The sequence below is a fragment of the Mesocricetus auratus genome, unplaced genomic scaffold (assembly GCF_017639785.1).
Source record: "Mesocricetus auratus isolate SY011 unplaced genomic scaffold, BCM_Maur_2.0 Super-Scaffold_100028, whole genome shotgun sequence".
In the NCBI taxonomy this organism is placed as follows: domain Eukaryota; kingdom Metazoa; phylum Chordata; class Mammalia; order Rodentia; family Cricetidae; genus Mesocricetus; species Mesocricetus auratus.
The window spans coordinates 9,258,313-9,278,358 of NW_024429209.1; the positions used below are offsets into that span (position 1 = coordinate 9,258,313).

At 50.7% G+C, this 20,046-nt stretch overlaps 1 protein-coding gene and 1 long non-coding RNA gene across 7 annotated transcripts in view; one reads left to right on the top strand and one right to left on the bottom strand.

Annotated features, from left to right (window-relative positions):
* L3mbtl1 (L3MBTL histone methyl-lysine binding protein 1) overlaps nt 1-18,168 on the top strand; it is a 33,992-nt gene extending 15,824 nt beyond the window's left edge. For 4 of the 6 annotated variants that reach the window (XM_040732901.1, XM_040732900.1, XM_040732902.1 and 1 more), the window contains 14 exons: nt 2,218-2,306; nt 2,752-2,856; nt 3,571-3,706; nt 4,083-4,174; nt 6,274-6,425; nt 6,834-6,910; nt 7,602-7,687; nt 7,854-7,964; nt 8,172-8,286; nt 8,639-8,738; nt 8,912-9,109; nt 9,217-9,266; nt 11,318-11,466; nt 11,902-12,975. In XM_040732901.1, the coding sequence (XP_040588835.1) occupies nt 2,218-2,306; nt 2,752-2,856; nt 3,571-3,706; nt 4,083-4,174; nt 6,274-6,425; nt 6,834-6,910; nt 7,602-7,687; nt 7,854-7,964; nt 8,172-8,286; nt 8,639-8,738; nt 8,912-9,109; nt 9,217-9,266; nt 11,318-11,466; nt 11,902-12,342 (1,901 nt within the window). In that variant the 3' untranslated portion in view covers nt 12,343-12,975. Of the gene's footprint in view, nt 1-2,217; nt 2,307-2,751; nt 2,857-3,570; nt 3,707-4,082; nt 4,175-6,273; nt 6,426-6,833; nt 6,911-7,601; nt 7,688-7,853; nt 7,965-8,171; nt 8,287-8,638; nt 8,739-8,911; nt 9,110-9,216; nt 9,267-11,317; nt 11,467-11,901; nt 12,976-15,459 lie in introns of those variants that run through there. The other 2 variants (XM_040732904.1, XM_040732905.1) reach the window with 2 other exon arrangements.
* Nucleotides 17,491-20,046, bottom strand: LOC110343261. The gene is made up of 3 exons (XR_002385472.2): nt 19,759-20,046; nt 18,670-18,787; nt 17,491-17,610 (listed from the first exon to the last, which is right to left on the bottom strand). It is a non-coding gene; the product is annotated as an uncharacterized LOC110343261 (long non-coding RNA).

Consider the following 20,046-nt stretch of genomic DNA (forward strand, 5'->3'; position numbering starts at 1 on the left):
TCAGTGTATAATATTTAGATTGTGCTTTGGGAGCTTTGGGACTTATTTGAGCTTGAAGAAGAGACTAAAAGTTCACCGAGAAGAAAGGATGCAGGAAACTGGAGGAAATGGTCCTGTCCACAGAAGGAATACAGAGATGACAGAGAGGTATTGGAGCCAGGCCACTTTTCTGTGGATGATACACAATACAAGATCTCTTTTTTCATCTATGAAGGGGGTACCCACCAGTCCTTCCTGTCACCTGAAGGCATTGTGAGTTCCGAAAGAGATGATGTATGTTAAATCCTTGAGGCATATCTGGACTCCCAGTTTCTGGCAGCAGACATGGCATACAGGTGGCTCCACTAAATGGTCGAGGTAAAACAAGGTGGTGTGTGACAGACAGAAGGCTCAAGTCCCGCTACGTGCTATGTCCAGTGAGAGCATCACAATAGTATTGGCGGGTGCTATAGAGACTGGATGCTTTTCAGAGGGCCTGGGTTCAATTCCCAGCATCCACCTGGTGACTCACAGCCATTTGTAACTCCAGTTTAGAGGGATCTGATACCTTCTTCTGACGTCCACGGGCACTGCGTATACATGGTGCATAGACAGACGTACAGGTGAGGCACCATATACATTGAGGAAAAAAGTACTGTTGCAGGGGAGGAAGTGATGTGAGGGAGGGCTGGTGGTGTAAGAGCTAACAGATCAGCAAAGTGCCTGTGAGAAGTGTCTGCCTCGGCACGGGGGTGGGGGAGTGTCTTATAGCTTGGCTGTATTAGAGGGTGGGTGAAAGGAAGTGAACTCAGGACTGAGTGCCTAGGAACAAAAAAGGTACCTGAGATGAGAATGCTGGCACGTACTCAGCCACTGACTGAGCTTGTGTCACGGTTTGGGGAGGGTAAGGCAAACTGGATGTTACCTAGGGAGAAAGACCTGGGTATTATTATGAAGGGTTTGGTCATAGCAGTGGTGATCTGGATAAAATAATCAGACAGCATGGTGTGGTATCCCAGTGGGGTGGGGTGAGGGGAGCAGCAACATGATTAGGCTGGCATCCTGAGCTCTGATTTTGTTTCTTCACGCCCTTGGCTGGTGAGTATAGATGAAGCTGTGTAGAGGGCTGGGGGAGTGTGCTAGGAATCTTACTCAGGACAAAGGATGCCCTGAAGAGATGTGCACTAGATTTGGCATTGACATCAATCTCTGAGAGAATTTGAATGATGGATCAGTTGATGAACAAAATATTTGTCTTAGCCCAATTGGGTTGGGTTGTGGGGAGCTCAGTTAGGTTCAGTGACTAAGGGGCTTAGGCGCGCTCTGTGGTAGATAGCATCACAAAGCTGAGTCCGTTTCCAGAAGTGAGTGCTGTTTCCACCCAAAACACAAACTGATTCTTATGCGTTGTTGGGCCTCTGATTGTCTGTGACCTTCAGTGGAAGGCAGCTCAGCTGAGCTGGCCAGCCTACCTTCTGGGTAACTGCTTGTCACAGCCTTGAAAGTGTCCTGTGCATGGAAGCCAGGAGTCTAGCAGCAGGAAAACATCCCATCCCTCCTCCCCCAGGTACTGTTAAGGGTATAAACAAGACCTAAACTGTAGGCTCTGGAAATAAAATATTCCTATTTGCGTGTGCCTGTGTGTGTGTGTTTGCACATGCTCATACCCATGAGCACATGTACTCGTCACACACATATGTGCTCACCCTCAGCATGTACATGTCTGGGAAGACTGAAATTGGTCCATGTACCGGGGTACACTAGGCTTGTGCCCACATTTGTACGTCTATGCCTGTAAGTACTTAGGAAAACCATCTCATTTCTGTGTGTCCTCTCCTCCACTTTCTCCTTCCTGTTCTCCCTCCTACGTTTCTGCTTCCTCCTCTTCCCTTTGTGAGCTTCACGATTAAGTCCCCTGGCTCAGGCTTCAGCACTAATCCTCACCTGCACATTTCCAAGGACAGAGTGGCTGAGACTTTGTGACCTTAGTTGCTATATAATCCTAAGGGCTTCTGCTGACGGTGGCTTGGGGGCGGGAGGAGAAACAAACAGAACCTGTGACCTCGCCTCAGGTCTGAGCCCCCTGTGCCTGGCACTGTCATAGCTGAGTGTGGCAAGAGGTACATGTGGGCAGACAAAGGTTTGCTTGGAGGTTAAGGTAGAGCTCAGTCAGAGGGAACCGGTTGTCCATGCCTTGGCAGCAGCCCAGGAACCAGCCTGCCTGTCTTGTCTCTGCAGGGTCTGGTGAGAAGAAGGAAGGCTGGTCCTGGGAGTCCTACCTGGAGGAGCAGAAGGCTGTCACTGCCCCAGTCAGCCTCTTCCAGGATGTGAGTTGGGCAATATCAGTCTAAGGAGATTTTACCCTATCAATGCAGGGACTCACTACCAAGCTCGGGCCTGCTGGGTTTTTCTTCTGAACAGTGCTTGACATACTAACAGAATGAAGATGTCCAGAGTTGAAAAGGGTGTCCTAGAGGGAGTCCTCCAGGCTCACCCCTTACCTGTTGACTTGTGGATCCTGGTACCTTTCCCCCAGTTCAGCATTGACCATAGATGAGAGAGCCCTTAACTCTAGCCCTGAGCCAACCCTTAAGAATGGTCTTGCAGCTCTCTTGCCCTCTGGGGCCCCCTTGCAGGACAGATCCCCAATAATTCACCCCCTTTGAGACTAGCAGGCAGATGGGACCTAGAGGCAGCTCCTTCACCCCAAGCGCACTAGGCAAGGATAAGGCTGGATGGAAGCTGGGTCGTCTCCACTCTGTGCATTGACAGTCTCAGGCAGTCGCCCACAACAAGAATGGCTTCAAACTGGGCATGAAGCTGGAAGGCATTGACCCTCAACACCCATCCATGTACTTCATCCTCACTGTGGCTGAGGTGAGCTGGAAATACCCTCCCACTGTCTCAGTGGAGAGTGATGGGGCTGTTGGGGGTGGGAGGGAGGTGCTGCTTTGCCTCAGGAAGCCCAGACACCCAAGACGATCCATTGGAATATAGGTAAAGCTAAAAGCAAAATCTGGAAAGCAGAGGGGGAGCTGTGGGATACTGTATTACTGAGTAGTATAAGTTGTCTGTGCTCGGGGGCAGGGGTGGGGGTGGGGAGGTATGAAAGATTCAAAAGGTGGGGATGCTGTCTCAAATCAAATAGGGCCCTTTTCCTCTAGGAAAGGAATCTGAGATGAGCACAGCACCAGTGACAGGCCATGGGCTTGCAGATCAAGGAATATCCCATTTGGCCTGAGGAGGCAGGAAAAGTATAGGAAGGCCAAGACCTGTGTTTGAGCAGAAAATTCCAAGCAGATACAGCAAAATGGCCTCTGGAGCATGAGATAGAGCGTGGCCATAGCAGGGCGTACTGAGGGTGTACAGTGAGCTGAGGTGGCTGAAGGGAAGACCCTAGGACACAGGGCATTCTCTAGTACATTCCACAGCCTAGCTGGGGCTTAGGAGGGCAGCAGGCTGCCATAGCGCCTGCCCATCTTGCACTCAGCACTCGGGGTACCTGCTAGCACGGGATCCCTGAGACTGCAGGCTGGACCAGGAGAGGTGAAGGAGTGGGAAGGTGGCATCTCTGATTCTTGCCACGGCCAGGTGTGTGGCTACCGCCTGCGCCTGCACTTTGATGGGTATTCTGAGTGCCGTGACTTCTGGGTCAATGCCAACTCCCCTGACATTCATCCTGCTGGTTGGTTTGAGAAGACTGGACATAAACTGCAGCCTCCCAAAGGTAACACCTCCCTGGGTTGGTGCCTGGAAGGCAGCAAGTCCCTAGACCCACCCCTTACTCCTTCAAGTCACCCTGCCTCTCACAGAAAGGAAGGAAGGAAGAGAGAGAGAGAGAGAGAGAGAGAGAGAGAGAGAGAGAGAGAGAGAGAGAGAGAGAGAGAGAGAAAGCTGAACTTTGGCCAGTTTCTGTCCCATTCTGCTACAGCTGCACTTTGAGGCTCCTGAAGCCTCTGAGTGTTCCGGTCCCATCTTCCTTTAGCAGAGGGGCCCTGCGGGTTTTGGGGACCTCAGACTTGCCTGTTTCTACTTCATTATTGGTGCCCTGGCCATGGCGCAGCCTCTGCACAGCGCTCTGTTCATTCCCCCGAGGGGCCCAGGTTACGAGGAGGAAGAGTTCAGCTGGAGCCAGTACCTGTGCAGCACGAGAGCCCAGGCAGCCCCCAAGCACCTGTTTGTGAGCCAGAGTCACGTGAGTATCTGGGTAAAAGTGACCACCACCCCTCAGGCCAAAGTCACTGCAGTCAGCCCGGGAAATCTGACTCAGCAGAAGGGAGCACATCTGCTGCTCTCAGCTCTATTCCGGTCTCTTCAGGCCCAAGAGGGATGCCTGGGGAAAGCAAAGTCAAAATGGGGGGTGCTGGCTATACATTCCCATTTCCTCCTTCCATCTTGCCTTCAGCCATTTTCTTTTAAATTACTTGTGTGTGTGTGTGTGTGTGTGTGTGTGTGTGTGTGTGTGTGTGTGTGTGATGCCCATGCCACATAGCACTCATGGAGGATGTCAGAGGACAACTTGTGGGACTGGGTTTTCCAGTTCCACCATGTGGATCCAGGGACTCAAAACTCAAACAGCGTGGCTTGATGGAAGATGCCTCTAACCCCTGAACCATCTCACCAGCCCTCATCCATTTTGTGTCTATAACAAAGTGTCTAAACCTGACTGATACAGAAAGAAGAGTCTTACTTTATCCTATAGTTTCAGAAGCAGAAAGTCTGTGATTAGGTAGCCCTTTCTGTTGAGCCTCCAAGGAGGCTTCATGGCAGATTACCCAACACTGGCGAAGGCATGTATGGAAGAGATCACAGGGAGTCACAGGGATTTAAGGGCAATCTTCCTTGCTTCTTGCTTTTTCCTGGCTGTCCTGGAACTCACTCTATAGACCAGGCTGGCCTTGAACTCAGAGATCCTCCTGCCTCTGCCTTGCAAATATAGGATTAAAGGATGTGCCACCTCTGCCTGGCTCAAGCTTTGTTTTATGATTTTGTGCGTGCCTGTGTGTTTTGTCTGCATATGCCAGTGCCGGTGTGCCATAGAGCCCAGAAGAGGCCCTCAGAACCTGGAGCAGAAGTTACAAACATCTGCAGGTCGTGGGTGCTGGGCTCTGAACTCCTGTCCTTATGATTGAGCAGCAAGTTCTCAATCACCAAGCCATCTCTCTAGCCTGCTTCCTATTCTAATAAGGGTTCAGTCTCTCAGCAACTAGCCAGAGGCCTCCAGTCCCCTTCTAGCACAGGGCCCTTTAGGGGACACACAAACCATAGCATTCTCTGCTGCAGAATTCTCCCCCATACAGGCTCCAGAGGCCCTAGCCGACTGCTGCAGCCTGGTCACTAACTTGTCACTGCTCAGTTAATCTTCCTTTGGTTTGCTCTGCAGCCTATTGGTGTAAGGTCAAAGTTTATTCTGACAGCCTTCCCCCTTTTTCATCCAGTCACATTCCACCAGCTCACCTCCTGTTTTCAATCTGTTCAGGGACAGGTGGCAGCTTAAACAGTTAAGTATCACATAATCCCAAACAAAGGGTCTGAGAGATAGGGAGCTCCCACTGAAAATACTTCCATACTGGGGGCTGGGTGTGCAGGTCAGTAGTAGAGTGCCCCTTGCCCCCACGACTATATTGAAGGGCCATGGACTCCATCATGCTATTCACAGGGACAGTTACTCTCCCATTCCTGTCCAGCCCCAGAGACTATATATATACTTGGGGTTAACAGGCGATTAATAGGGTCCCACCTCCTAGTGATGGGAAATGCTGATTTTTTTAAGTCAACTGTTTGACCTCTGGCCCTGCCATTAACTGGCATTGTGTTCTGGGTCACAGATGTCACTTCTAAGAGGAGAATAACTGTCTTAGACAGGCATGTAGAGATGAGGAGGCACTGTCTTTTGAAGCTTCTGCCTGCTTGTAGCAACTACCCAGCCAATACGAGTGTCCCTGCTCCCTCCAGCGGTGGAACTCATCAATGCTCCCTACCCCACCACCCGACCACTGCCCCAGCTGCCTCAAGCAAGCCTGTCCTCAGCCTGCCAGGACTTTGGGGTACATACGTAGCCTCCTGACAATCACTTACCTTCTCCCACAAGTCAGCTTGTGACGATCATTGCACTTGGAGGACAGAGGTCCCTGAGTGTCCCAGAGCAACCTCATCTCCAGCCTATTTCTCTCTTGTGCCCGTTTCCCACTGCCAGGCAATCCATGTAGAGAACTTGCTCCTTCGTTTGCCAAGGCTCTGGGCTAGCTCCAGCCACCCTGACCCTGGCTGTGACAGCTCTCTTCTTACTCCTAGAGTTCTCCTCCAGTGGGCTTCGAGGTGGGCATGAAGCTGGAGGCTGTGGACCGAATGAACCCATCCCTCGTCTGTGTGGCCAGCGTGACTGATGTGGTGGACAGTCGCTTCCTGGTGCACTTTGACAACTGGGATGACACTTATGACTACTGGTACTAGGACCTGTTGGGAAAGAGGCCCATGGGCAGGGGCCATCCCCTCTAGGACATTCAAACACCATGTGGCCCCACCCAGTTATTCAGATCTTGCTCCGGATTGAGGGGAGGGTAGTGAGCTGCCCTGTGGATCTGAACTGAATCACAGGTTACATAGCTCAGTGTTTCCTATTTCATCAGGAAATACCTTGGTTAAGAGACGGACACACATACACCCATAGATCTCCACTAGTTATTATGGTGTGATAGTTTTCAGTTAACGTGGCAGTTTTCTGACCCAGTGTTAGTCAGCCATTTCCCTCTCACCAGGAAGGAGGCTGAGGAAGCCCCTGGTGCCATGCTGGGGGACAGCAGGCTCAGCCCTCCCCAGTTCTCCTGGGACAATGACATACTCTTGGGTTTCAGGTGTGATCCCAGCAGTCCCTACATCCACCCGGTAGGCTGGTGCCAGAAGCAAGGAAAGCCCCTCACCCCTCCACAAGGTGAGGCTACTGTCCAAGCATGCATCCTTTCCAGGTCTGGCTCTCACTCTTGCCTTGTCTCTTAGCATGATAGATATGGTACCTGTACCTCCTTAGCAGGCCCTTTAGGATCAAAGTAGGGAACAGACAGGGCCCGGAGCCTTGACATTTTGGGGTTTAGGAAGAAAAAGTTAAATGATTACCTCAAACATGCAAGGGTCTCAAGCAAAAAGTCCTTCCTCTTGGGACCACCACTGACCCAAGTATAGCAGAGGTTTCGCTAGGACTAAGTAAGAGAAATAGAGTCAGAAGTGACGGAGCTAGGATTCCAACAACCCTGAACTCTTGAGGTCCTGTGTGCTTGGTTCTCACCGGGACCCATCTGCTCCAGGAGCCCCATACAAGCATCTAATTGTGGTCACATGTGGGAAATTTCTTCCCCAAGATTCTCCACCCTGTCCATGTTCTTTTGTTTGTTTTGTTTTTTGAGACAGGGTTTCTATGTGTACCCCTGGCTATCTTGGTACTGACTTTGTAGACCAGGCTGACCTTGAACTCACAGAGATCTTCCTGTCTCTGCCTCCCAAGTGCTCGAATTAAAGGCAGGTGCCACCACCTCTGGCTTCCTTCCATGTTCTTGATGCCAACTGGGGACAGAGAGTTCCCTGAGCCACCTGGCTGGCCCAGATATTACTCTTAGTCTCTTTTCCAGACTATCCAGACCCTGATAGCTTCTGCTGGGAGAAATATCTAGAAGAAACCAGGACCTCAGCTGTGCCCACTTGGGCCTTCAAAGTGGTAAGTTGACTCTTGTCTTCCCCATAGCTGAGCTTAGGAAGATATGGTCCCGTCAGACAGCCAGAAGAGGGCCTTGGTCAATACACAGCCTCCCCCATGTCTCTCTTCTTGGATCCTGAGCTCTTCAGAGCTGGGCCTTAGCCTGAAAGCACCTGTCTCCCCACAGAGACCCCCTCACAGCTTCCTGGTCAACATGAAGCTGGAGGCTGTAGATCGACGGAACCCAGCGCTGATTCGGGTAGCCAGTGTGGAGGATGTGGAGGACCATCGGATAAAGGTGGCTCTGGGACCCTAGGCCTGGGGGAGTGGACAGGTCAGTGGGACAGGAATTCTGTAGAATGTGTAGAGGTCAAAGGCATGGCATGAAATAGGAAGCTGGAGAAATTCTTTCATTATCTGTGATTCACTGTTGTAGGCTTGGACAGGTCCTTTTTCCTCTACAAGCCTTAATCTTATCATCTGTAAAATGGCCTTTCTTTCCCAGCTCCACTTTGATGGCTGGAGTCACAGCTGTGACTTCTGGATTGATGCCGACCACCCAGACATCCACCCTGCAGGCTGGTGCTCCAAGACAGGACATCCCCTGGAGCCTCCTCTCCGTGTGTACACTTAGGATGCTCTGTTCTTCCCTCTCCACCAGTCTCTGACAACCCTCCCTGGGCTCCAGTGCCGCTGTGAGCTTGGGATGTCTGTCCCCCTAGTCCCCAGGACTTCCTGCTACACTAAGCCAAGGCATGTGCACAAGTCCTGACGAAGTACACAAGAGCCAAACCTTCCTTCCCCAGTGATAGCTGATACCCAATGGCAGGAATGGGCACAGCTTGACTCAGGGCCAGGTCTCCCAGGAACTAGTTCCCAGTACTGACCCCTCCCTCTGCCCATGGAAACTGTCCCTTCTCTGTCCCATTCCCCTGTCTCCAGGACTCTGCTGATTTCTCTTTCGCCCTATAGGGCCCAGAGAGTCCAGCTATGCCTCACCTGGGGGCTGCCTTCCTCTCAACCACAGGAGCCCACCCCACACAAAGCCCTCCAAACACAACTTACACCAGCGGTAAGTAAAGTAACAGCTGAGGCCCAGAGTAAAGCAGGTATGGTTCAGGAAGAGTCTTTTACAGCTGTGGAGTGAGACCCATCGGCATTTCCCAGGACCTGAACAGGGCCATGGTTAGGGAGGGCTCTGTAGAGACCAGGGGGTCCACCCAACTAAAGCCTTCGTCTCCCCAGGAAGTGCCCCACTCCTGGCTGTGATGGTTCCGGTCATGTCACAGGCAAGTTCACAGCTCATCACTGCCTCTCTGGCTGCCCGCTGGCGGAGAGGAACCAGAGCCGGCTGAAGGCAGACCTGTCTGACTCAGAGACAGCAGCCAAGAAGAAGAACCTGTCTAATTTATCCCCAAGGAAGAAGCCCCGCCATCATGGCCGGTGCGGAGGCCAGGGAGTCAGGTCCTGGGCTTCACGGGTGTGGGGCCTCGTGTCTTCTTGGGCCAGCCACTGATCCTCTGCTGCGACCCTGGTCCCTCTCTCTCCAGGATTGGACGCCCTCCAAAGTCTCGCAAGATTCCGCAGGAAGATTTCCAAGGTGAGTGCAGGTCTCCTGTTAGGGTCCTCCGTCAAGTGGGCGCACTAAATGCCCTGTGATTTCTGGGATCGGACACCAGGAGGCACCAGAGTGAGAGCATCTGGAAAGGAGACCACTGCTTTGAGAGCCTTTGGTGCACTGAGCAGGCGCAAGAGCAAGGGACGAGGCTTTGTGTGGCCGTCTTTCTGGAGCTATGGGCTTGCTGGCAGTCTGTGGGAAAGGGGCGTGGTGTCTGGATTTCCAAAGGTGGCACAGTGGCCCTACTCTGTTCTTCTCTGATTCTAGGCTTCCTCGAGAGACCATGGTTGTCAGTGTGTGATCTTGAGCAAGTCACTTTGCTCACTTGAAAGCATGGATAAAATCTACCTCTTAGTGCTGTGATGAGGCAAAATCATTCGCTCAGGGTTATTCACCTTGTGAGGGGCAAACTTGGACCTGACTTTTGGCATTAGACTTAAAGCACTGCACCCTAATGTCATGTCAATACCCATTCCCCTTGGGTTCATTTGCATTAATTTCCGTAACAAAATACCACAGACTGGGTAGCCTAAAGAGCAGGTGTTTGTTTATGTCAAAATTCTGGAAGTGCAGGCAAAGTGTCTGGATTGGTGTCTTCTCAAGCCTTTCTCCCTGGCATGCAGACCACTGGCTGCTTGCACTGTTGCTGGTCTGTCTTGTGTGAGTGTCCCTGGTGTCTCACACCAGATTCCTGAGCCTGGTGTCCTCAGTCAGACACTGAGAATAGAAGCTCGCACAGGAAAGACCCTTTCTCTGGCTTCTCTCTTTACTGTTTCTTCCTGGTCTCCTGATGGAAACAGAAAGCAGTTCTTGTAGCCTCGGGCCTGAATGGCACGCATCTTGACTGATGTCTGGGCCCTCCTAGGAGACTGTCCTAGGGCCAGGGTATAGTGGTCCGTCTTCTGTTATGGTCAGCTCCCATTTGCAGGGCTACATTCTAACCACCAGAGGGCACCTGCTGACCGACTATGAAGAGTTCTTGGGGGGGAGAGAGAGAGACAGAGACAGAGACAGGGAGGGAGGGAGGGAGAGAGACAGAGAGATGGAGGCAGAGACAGAGAGACAGAGACAGGGAGGGAGGGAGGGAGAGGAGAGAGAGAGAAAGAGAGAGAGAGTTGCATGGTGTACGCTCAGAGGTCAGAGAACAACTTTGTAATGTCAGTTCTCTTTTTCTACCTTTATATGGATTTGGGGAATCTAATTGAGGCTGACAGGCTTGCACAGCAAATACCTTAAGTACCCTTACCTGCTAAGCCATGGTAGAATCCTAAAGGCCTTCAGTAGAGATATGAAGAGCTGAAGAAGCCTTAAGGCTGAGGCTTAGGGAGTGAAATGGGACAGGATAGTCTGCCATAAAGAAGATGACACCGGAAGTGCTACATTCTGCCTCCAGAATAGTCAGCAAGCACTAAAAAAAAAAAAGAGGAAGTAGCCTGAACTGTGGCCCAAGGCAGAGTAGGCCCCCAGGAGAGTGGCCAAGCTGCCTGTGGCCCCTGGTCTACTGCAGAGGATGGGGTCAGGCTGTCAGCTGCTGAACTGAGTGAAGTCCAAGGGATGAGTACCAAGCCTGTTAAAGAGGAAGTCAAGCAGAGTAGCATCAGTCACCTGACCCACGGAGCCAGGGACTCCCGAGCAGATCAGAAAGCAAGCAAAAGGCAGCTGATAAGAGCACATTCTCTGGGCCAGAATCACTCTAGTCAAAGAGAGCTGGTCAGAGTCCAGAAGGACTTCAGAAAGGACACAGAACTCATTGTTCATGTCAGGGGTGAACCTGCCTGAGCTGTAGGGGCTGTGTGATGCCGGCAGCTCTAAGAGCACCCTCACAAGGTCCAGAGTACAGGGGTCACTCCGGTGAGTGCTGGGACCAGTGAGTAAGCAACCCATTTGACCAGCAGCACACCAGGTCACCCACGTGGTTCTGCAGGCTTTACGAGGGGGCCCTCGTCCTGTCTGTTGTGCCAGCCAGGGTCCCCTGTGTCCCCGTGTGAGCTCTCCCTCGTACTAGCCCATCCTTTTCTGCCTCTGCCTCCCAGCCCTCCCTCCCAGTGTGGTACACCAGTCCCTCTTCGTGTCAACCCACCCCGACCGCTCTTTCTCTATGGGCTGGGAGCAGCACTGCAAGCTCCTGCCAGGAGTGGCGGGCATCTCAGCCTCCATGGTCTCCAAGTGGACCATCGAAGAGGTAGGGAGCCCTCGCTTAGCCTTGCCTCACTTCTTCCTGCGCTCAGGCTCCCTCTAAAACATACCCTAGTGCGTGTGCTGGGGGGGGAAGGGGGGGAGGGCCAAAGCCACTCAGATGGAGCCTCATACCACACCTAACAGCCTCCAGCCTTGTGCTCATCCCTCCTCCCCACAACCCCTTTAGCTGCACAGCAATACTGACCAAAATAGGCCTCTTATGGTGGATGGAGAGGGTGTGCTGGGAATCTAGCAGGACAGGCATGCTTTAAGGAACACGTGACCTTCCCTCGGGTACAGCCACACAAAGACATGTGGTTGCCCTAAGGCTGATAAGAAAGAAACAGCTGGCACGGTCCAAGGGGCACCAAGACCATGTAGACTCACCCCTCCCCTCGATCCCATCCCCTGGTTAAACGTATCTCCTTTGATTCCCAAGGTCTTTGGCTTCGTTCAGACCTTGACGGGCTCTGAGGACCAAGCGCGCCTCTTCAAAGACGAGGTAAGGTCCAAGTGCAGAGGGACAGAGACCAAGTCACTGCCATTGAGATGGCAGGAAGCCATCACCCTCACCAGCATTACCCAAGCCCAAGAGGGACCTCTGATGCCCTCCAAGGCAAGACCAGTCATAGTCACCCATGTCTGTGGGAGAAATCTTGTAGGGACTGTGGACCAGCTTGCGGATACGGTGTTCAGATCCCTTTTGGGAATCCTGAAGAAGGAATCCATTGGCTCTTGTGCTCTCTGCCTAGGGCTATTTGAATTGAAGCAGTTGGGGTGCTGGGGAGTGAACACAGCTTCAACCAGGCTGAACAGACGCTCCACTAGTGAGCTCATCCTTGCAAATCACAGAGCCCAAAGCAGATGCTGGGTGGCATAGGTGTTGATATTTGTTGCAGAGATCCTGACAGACCAAAGTTAACACCCAAGAGCTTAGGAATGATATGAAGCAATGAGTTACAGGGAAAGAATGCCAGGTTTGGAGGCAACCTAAGCTGGAATCCTAGCTCTCCCAATCTGAGCAGCTTGTCTCTGAGCATGCATCATCCTGGGTTTTGGTTTTGGTTTTGGTTTGTTTGTTTGGTTTTTTGAAACAGGGTTTCTCTGTGTAGCTTTGGAGCCTTACCTGGCACTCGCTCTATAGACCAGGTTGGCCTCGAACTCACAGAGATCCGCCTGCTCCTGCCTCCCGAGTAAGCAGCCCACTTGACCAGCAGCACATGGGGATTAAAGACATGCACCACGGCCCTGCTCATCTTCCTGTTTTTAAGATGGAGATAGAGCAAGTGCACTGAGGGCCGCCTGGCAGGTGAACTTTGGAGGGAAGGAGTGAGTCTTCACTGCAATAGCTACATGCTCATGTCACTGGCATGTGTCTACATCTGTCTAGCAACATTATAGAGTCATACAGAAATCCCACCACTGCACCAAAGCCCAATATGGGGGAGGCATCTATAAATGGTAGTCTGACTTTTATGCACATTTGTCCTTAAATAAAGAACTTTATTCATGACTCTTCTTGATTCGTAGAGTTCAGAAGTAGAAGGAGCCCTTGAGTGTGTTTAAGTCTTCCTTCCAAAACAGTAGAAGCAGCCCCCTACACCAGCACAGCATGGTCTGTGCACCGTAAGAAAGAAGGAAGTCCTGAGACCCAGCACGGTCTGCCTCTTCTGGTCTGGGTGCTGATCTGGGCCTCCTGTGCTGCTAATCTTATCTATGTTTCTCTGGGTGTCCAGCTGGACTCCTGTTTCTAGAACCTTCTGACCAATTTGGAACCAGTATACTGATTGCCTTCTCTCTGGGTAGCTTGTTGTTTTCACTTTTGTTTGTTTGGGGTTTGGTTTGGTTTGGTGTGGTTTGGTTTGGTTTGGATAGGGTACTAAGGGTTGCACCCAGAGCTTCTAGAACGCTAGGCTGCTCTTTACCACTGCTCAGTAGCTATGCCCCACCTTCCCCAGATGAATTGACTGAGGTGAACATCCAACACCGCAAGTTTTATGAAATGTGTGTACTTGAATCAAGACAGACCATTCCCATAACACCAAAAGTTCTGCCTCAACCTCTGCTGGTCAGTCCCCACCCTAAAACATAAGCACTTTTTTTTTTCTAGCACTGTGGTTTATAGCAGTATAGATTGGTTTAACCCAGTCTTGAATTACGTAAGCTGGATCAGACAGCAGGTGCTCTGTGGGGTCTCTCTTTGTTCCCTGTAGTGTTTGGGGGAAGTGTTGTGTACACACTCACAGTTTTTTTTCTATTTAATGAACAGACAACAGTCCTCCTGCTCATGGACATTTAGGTGGTTTCCCGTCCTGAGTCCCTGGCCTCGTACAACCTCCTTCCTCTGTCTCCTTGGTCCTACTCCCTCCTCACAACTGGCTTTTCTCCTCCCTGACTAGAGTGTGCACTTATGAGCCTTTCACACACTGGCTTTGTCTGGCGTAGGATGAGGCTGAGGTAAATTACAGGCACCATCATGAGTCACCCCTGAGTACTGTGACTCGTGACTTTTATACAATGTTGGTATTGCACCAGAAATCAGGGGTAGCTCCTGCCCATATCTACATTTCCTGTGACCTCAGAGCATTTTTTAAAAATAGTTCTTGAGACAAGTAAGGCCCACATAAATTATTTCAGGTGTTCATAAGCCGTTAAGTACCTTCCATCCTAAAATAGTAACCTCCCTTTTTCTTCTTTTTCTCATTTCATTTTTTCCTGTGACGTTTTTTAAAAGTCTAGAAGTGAGGACCAGCAAGGTAGCTAAGCAGGTGGAGGCGCTTGACACCTAAAGACCCGAGTTCAGTCTGCGGGCTTCACATGGTGGAAGGAGAGAGCTGATTCCCAAAAATTGTCCTCTGGCCCCCACATGCATGTAGGGATACCACACATCCCCATTCACACCCACACCCCCACACACAAAATAAATGATTGAGATAGAAAAAAATTAAAACTAGAAATCAATCCAAAGCCTTCATTAGATTCAAGTGTTCTCTGTCTCTCTGATTTGGGGACAGGAAGAGGTCAGAGGTAACACTGTACCCCATGTGATAACCCTCAAAGTGCAGTGTCTGCCCAGCTTGCCATCAGTAGCTCCAAGACTAACTAGTGGGTTCCCACTGGGGCTATGATGGGGTTTCTCTCATCTTCCTTTGTTTTGTTTTGAAGGCAGGCATTTCACAAATGCTAGATCACATGCGTAGATATGGAAGCTGTTACCGGGGTAACAAAATGAATTCAGGAGGCAGTTTTGAAGGATGACTAATAAATGAAACTGCTCAGACCAGGAGCCTGCCTGGCTTCCTGGGCATCCTCCCTGGACCCTGTGTGTAGAAGGACCTGGCACTTGGCTTTGTGCTCAGATGTCACTAAATTCTTAATAACTTTCAAACAAGGTATTAATGTGCACCTTCATTAAGTACGAAGCCCCACAACTATCTACCAGCAGCTGGCTTCTCGAAGCTACTGTCTGTAAGGGCTCCAAAGAGGATTTTCCAGTATAGACACTGACACAGAAAGAGAAAGGGAAAGAGAAAGAGGAAGAGGAAGAGGAAGAGGAAAAGAAAGAGAAAGAGAAGGAGAAGGAGAAAGAGAAAGAGAAGAAAGAGAAAGAGGAAGAGGAAAAGAAAGAGAAAGAGAAGGAGAAGGAGAAAGAGAAAGAGAAGAAAGAGAAAGAGGAAGAGGAAAAGAAAGAGAAAGATAAGGAGAAGGAGAAAGAGAAAGAGAAGAAAGAGAAAGAGGAAGAGAAAGAGAAAGGGAAACTCTGTGTATAACATGGGGAACCAGGCTGTCTTGCTTTCCTTCTCCATCCCATGGCTGTCTTCCTTTTCTCCTTTTTCCTCCTTGTCCTTTCTCTTTGCCCCTTCCCTTTCTCCCCTGCCACATGCTCCTTCCCCCCCCACACTCCCTCACACATCCACCCCTACCTTCCCTTCACCTCTCCCCTCTCCGCCATCTCCTCCTCCTCCTCCGGCTCCCTCCTCCCTCTCCTGCTCCCCAGATGATTGACGGCGAGGCCTTGCTTTTGCTGACACAGGCGGACATTGTGAAGATCATGAATGTCAAGCTGGGCCCAGCCTTGAAGATCTATAACGCCATTCTCATGTTCAAAAACACTGACGACACCTTTAAGTGATTGGCCAGGTGGACCCTCCTCCCACCCGTGCCGGGCTCCTCCTCCGATGGTGCTCCTTTCCTGCACCCTTGTCCTCATGATCTGACTAGGGCTGGCCCTTCCTAGAAGGTGGATGGGAGCAGAGGAGCCTGGGCAAGGGAGTCTTGGTCCTCAGTCCTGGACTCCATTTGTCTCCAGTTTGCCCCGGTGAGGGTGTGACTGAACTGAGGCCAGACTGATAGAAAGACTGCAGGTATCCTGGCTAGGGTAGCCTACATCTTCAGCTACCTTGGTTACTGTCTTAGGAGTTAGGAGGAGCTGGTCCAGTTGGCACCCTCTACTCAGACACGAGTCATTTTTGGCATCTATGTGCTTTCTTCTCCCTGGCCCCTCCCCTCCCGCTAAGAAATGGCCATGACTTTGGCATACATATTTACACGTAAAAGGTGCCTCCTCCATTTTTACTGTTGGCTGTGTACCCTTCCTCTGCTGCCCGGTCCAGCCAGACCCCATGGCTCATCTCCTGTAGATGTGTAAGTCTCGGAAATACGGGAGTTTCCCATTGGGAGCCTGTGGCTGTTTTTTCCCCTGGCCTCTAGGTGGAGATCCAGAGCCAAGGCACCTTCCCAAACATGTTCAGTTGAGGACCACTCAGCATTGGAGTGGCCAGGTCCGGGGCTTAGTTCCAGCAGAGTGAGCAGATGGTTAGAGCCCAGGTTAAAATAAATGGAGCCCATTCCCTGATGCCACCTACACACCAGCAGATGCAATCTGCTGGGCATGGGGAAGATGCAGGCTGGACTGATAGGCAGTGCAGGTTAGGATGTCAGACACATTGGAGTCCTTGGCCTGAAGGGTAGCTCCAGAGAGCATCCTCTCTGTTTCTGTGGTTCTCGGGCAAGATATTACACAAGTGAGAGGCCCCCGCTGGCCTAGCCTCCTGCCGGGAGAGGGTAGCCCTGTCTAGCACACAACCCCTGTGACATCACATTCACTGTGTCCCTTAAACATTTCTCATTTTGCTCTTGAGTCTAAGAAAGGCCACTTACAGTACAGAGTTGGGAAGTTCCCTCTCAAGTCCTTGAACTCTCTGGTCCCGTAAGCCCTTTCAACTGTCTCTCACTGCCAGCTGGCTCCTTGCTGGGGCAAGTGGAGGTTCAGTTTCCACTTAACTACTGCCAAACTCACCCCAAGCCTATGTGGGGAGCACCAGAGCCCAGCAGAAGCCACCCCGCCCATAAGTGGAAGTCAGTGCCAAGCTTCATCTGGTGCTGAGATAGCCTGCAGGCTGAAGAGCAGGGTCGTCCCCCAGTCCAGTACACTTGTAAGCTCTGTGGTGTGTGTGTGTGTGTGTGTGTGTGTGTGTGTGTGTGTGTGTGTGTGTACGTAAGTGTTGGTCACTCAACAGATTCTATCAGGCGCCGGTGTGAGGTGTGATGTTGGAAATACTAAGGGCTATTGTTAAACTATGAAGTTTATTATTTCCTCAGAAGTGAGAAACCAAAAGTTCTGTTGATTTCCTATTTCATCCCTTTGGGGACCTCCCCTCCCTAGGCCAGACAGCTTCTGGGGGACAGCCGTTTGACACCCTGAGGAAAGAGCCTCAGATTGCCTTTCCCTTTCAGCCCTCAAGGGCAACTCTGAGTACAGCCTTTCTGGGAGGGCATTGGGCAAGACCCGCCAAGGGGGAGGGAGGGCTAGGTTAATAGGTAGGACATCACTGTCCCCTTGCTGGGAGTAAGGAGGAGCCCGCCTCTGCTCTCTCAGCTGTCCAGGTTGCTGTGGAACCTGCCACCTTGTCTTTAGCCTACCCGTCCCTCACTGACTGGTCTGTCTGAGAAGTCAAGAAGTTCCGTGTTCTTGACTGGTGTTGTGAGACCACACAGCTCCCACGGAGAGCGACAGCAGCCGTTGACATGTGGCTCTGCCAGTATGGAAAAGGCCAGATGGACAAACTGGCTGGAGAAGAGGGTTCGCAGGCCTCCCAACCTCCGAGACCTCAGAAGCTCTGCACTCACATTAGACTCTGGAAAGAAACTGAATCACAAAAAAAAAGTCAAAAGAAATCTGCCTTCTGACCATTCCACCACCCATTGGGTCCCCTGATGAGAGCATTGCACCTTGACCTGGGAGAACAGGAGGAGAGGGAGTGGGTGGCTGTTTCTGGCACCCTGTACTCTGGTCTCTAGCAACCCGAGCCACTTACACGTTGTTCCCGGCAGGCTTGTCCAGCCTCTGCCCAGCCCTGGCCTAGGACAGGGATGAACTTTCTGCTTAATTCCTAAGGCAGACAGAACAGTTACAGAGTTTGAAAACAAGGCCTGTTTCCACTTTCATTCACACGTACTACGATGGGGTTACATTTTTGTTCTTGTTCTGTGTGTGTGTGTGTGTGTGTGTGTGTGTGTGTGTGTGTGTGTGTGTATGGGTGTGTGTGTGTGTGGTGTATGAGTGTGTTCTCTTAAATATTCTTAAAGAAAATACTCTGGTTTAAACTAAAGTGACTCTTGAGGGAGGAAACATTACAAAGAAAATACAGTATGATTTGTCTGTGTATTGTAACAACATTAAATAAATTCACATCCTTGAACAGTCTACAGCCAGAGTCTGTTTCTCTTTTGGTGGTGAAATGCCCAGAACACACAGGTGAACATCAGTGCTGCCATATCTGAGGAGACCAATTCCTTCTCTCTGCTATTAGGTAGAGGTCCTAGAGCAGTGGTTCTCAACCTGTGGATCACAGCCCCTTTGGGGATTCAAAATACACTTTCAGAGGGGTCGTCTAAGACCATCAGAAAACACAGATATTTACATTACAATCCACTGTGGTAGCAAAATCATACTTATGAAGTAGCAATGAAAATAATGTTATGGTTGGGGGTCACCACAATATGAGGAACTGTATTGAAGGATCACAGCATTAGGGAGGTTAAGAACCTTTTTCCTAAAGAATCTGAATTTTATACTTTAAAGGATCGGGCTTGTAAAAATAAAAATGTATTGAAAGGAGAAAGCCAGATTGAGAACACCATGAAAGAGATTCCCTGCTTACAAACATGCCTGGGTAGAGGGGATTCCCTGCTTAGAAACACATACCTCAGAAAGTGTCCTCACAGTCAGCCACCAAGGTGTGTAGAGGCTGTGGTATAAGTGGGCCAGAAGGTGTCTCGGGCTGGCAGGACAACTTGGCAGGAACATCCACATGCCTCTGTTGCTGCAAGCATAAGAGTTGTAGGTGTGATGGGGTTGTGGAAGCCTGCTCCACAGTGCCACAAAGCCGCTGAGGGTAGGCGATGTGCTATAGGGCCGGGTTGTTTAAAAGGAGGCCCTGATCACCATTATATGAATCTACGAGGGTGGACCCCAAGTTACAATGAAGACACCTAGATTTTTGAGATACCAGGGTGTCTTTCCTCATGGGGTGTCCACCAAGGAAAGCTGCAGGTGTGAAGTAGAGCTAGGCTAAGAGAGAGGTTGGTTATCTGTGTTGCAGGCAGCAGAGATAGAAAGGGAGGAGTGTGGAAGGCTGGAAGAGCCCAGATGATTCCACCAAGAGCTCCAGATGCCAGATATGGACCTAAGGATTTAATGTTAGAGGGTAGAGCTGTTGAGCAGAGCATTTGTCCAGCACACAGGAAATCCGAGATTGATCCCCAACACCACATGACCCAGGTCTGTGGAGATAATCCTGCAATTCCAGCACTGGGAAGATGGAGAACAGAAGATGAGAAGCTGAAGGCCATTTTGCTATAGTGAGTTTAAGGCTAGCCTGAGATACATGAGATGCTATTGCTAAGAAGAGAGAGAGACAGAGACAGAGACAGAGAGACAGAGAGACAGAGAGACAGAGAGACAGAGAGACAGAGAGAGAGAGAGAGAGAGAGAGAGAGAGAGAGTCATGCAGTGGTGGCGCACACCTTTAATCCCAGCACTTGGGAGGCAGAGGCAGGCAGATCTCTGTGAGTTCGAGGCCGGGCTGGACCCATAGCCTCCAAAACAATACAGAGAAACCCTGTCTCGTAAAAACAAAAAAAAATGTAAACAATAAGAACCCCTGGGGCCTGATATCATGACATTTTATACAAATGATCAAGGCCAGAGAGTTCAATGGACCCTCCAGTTTTAAATTAGCATGAAGCTTTCTGTCCAGAAATGTCAAGCTGGAGGGCTCAGCTCTACACTTACCAGAGTATGCGAGTGGAGGGGACATGATAAGCTCATTGTAGCCATCTCTTCAAAATCTTTAATTCCTTTGCCCCGCTGCCCTTCCAAACCACTTGACTAGAATGCCAACCATGGAACTGTCCAAGAGCCCAGCTTCTTCCTTAGGGGCAGGAGCTTATCAGACTGGACAGACTGGTGTCAAGGTGAACTGATGGCCTGAGGCTTCTGTGAATTGAACTCCTACGGCTCTCTAAGGAGCAGCTGGGCCTTCAGGAGCTTGGCCCCAGCCTTCCTTTGCACATTCCTCAA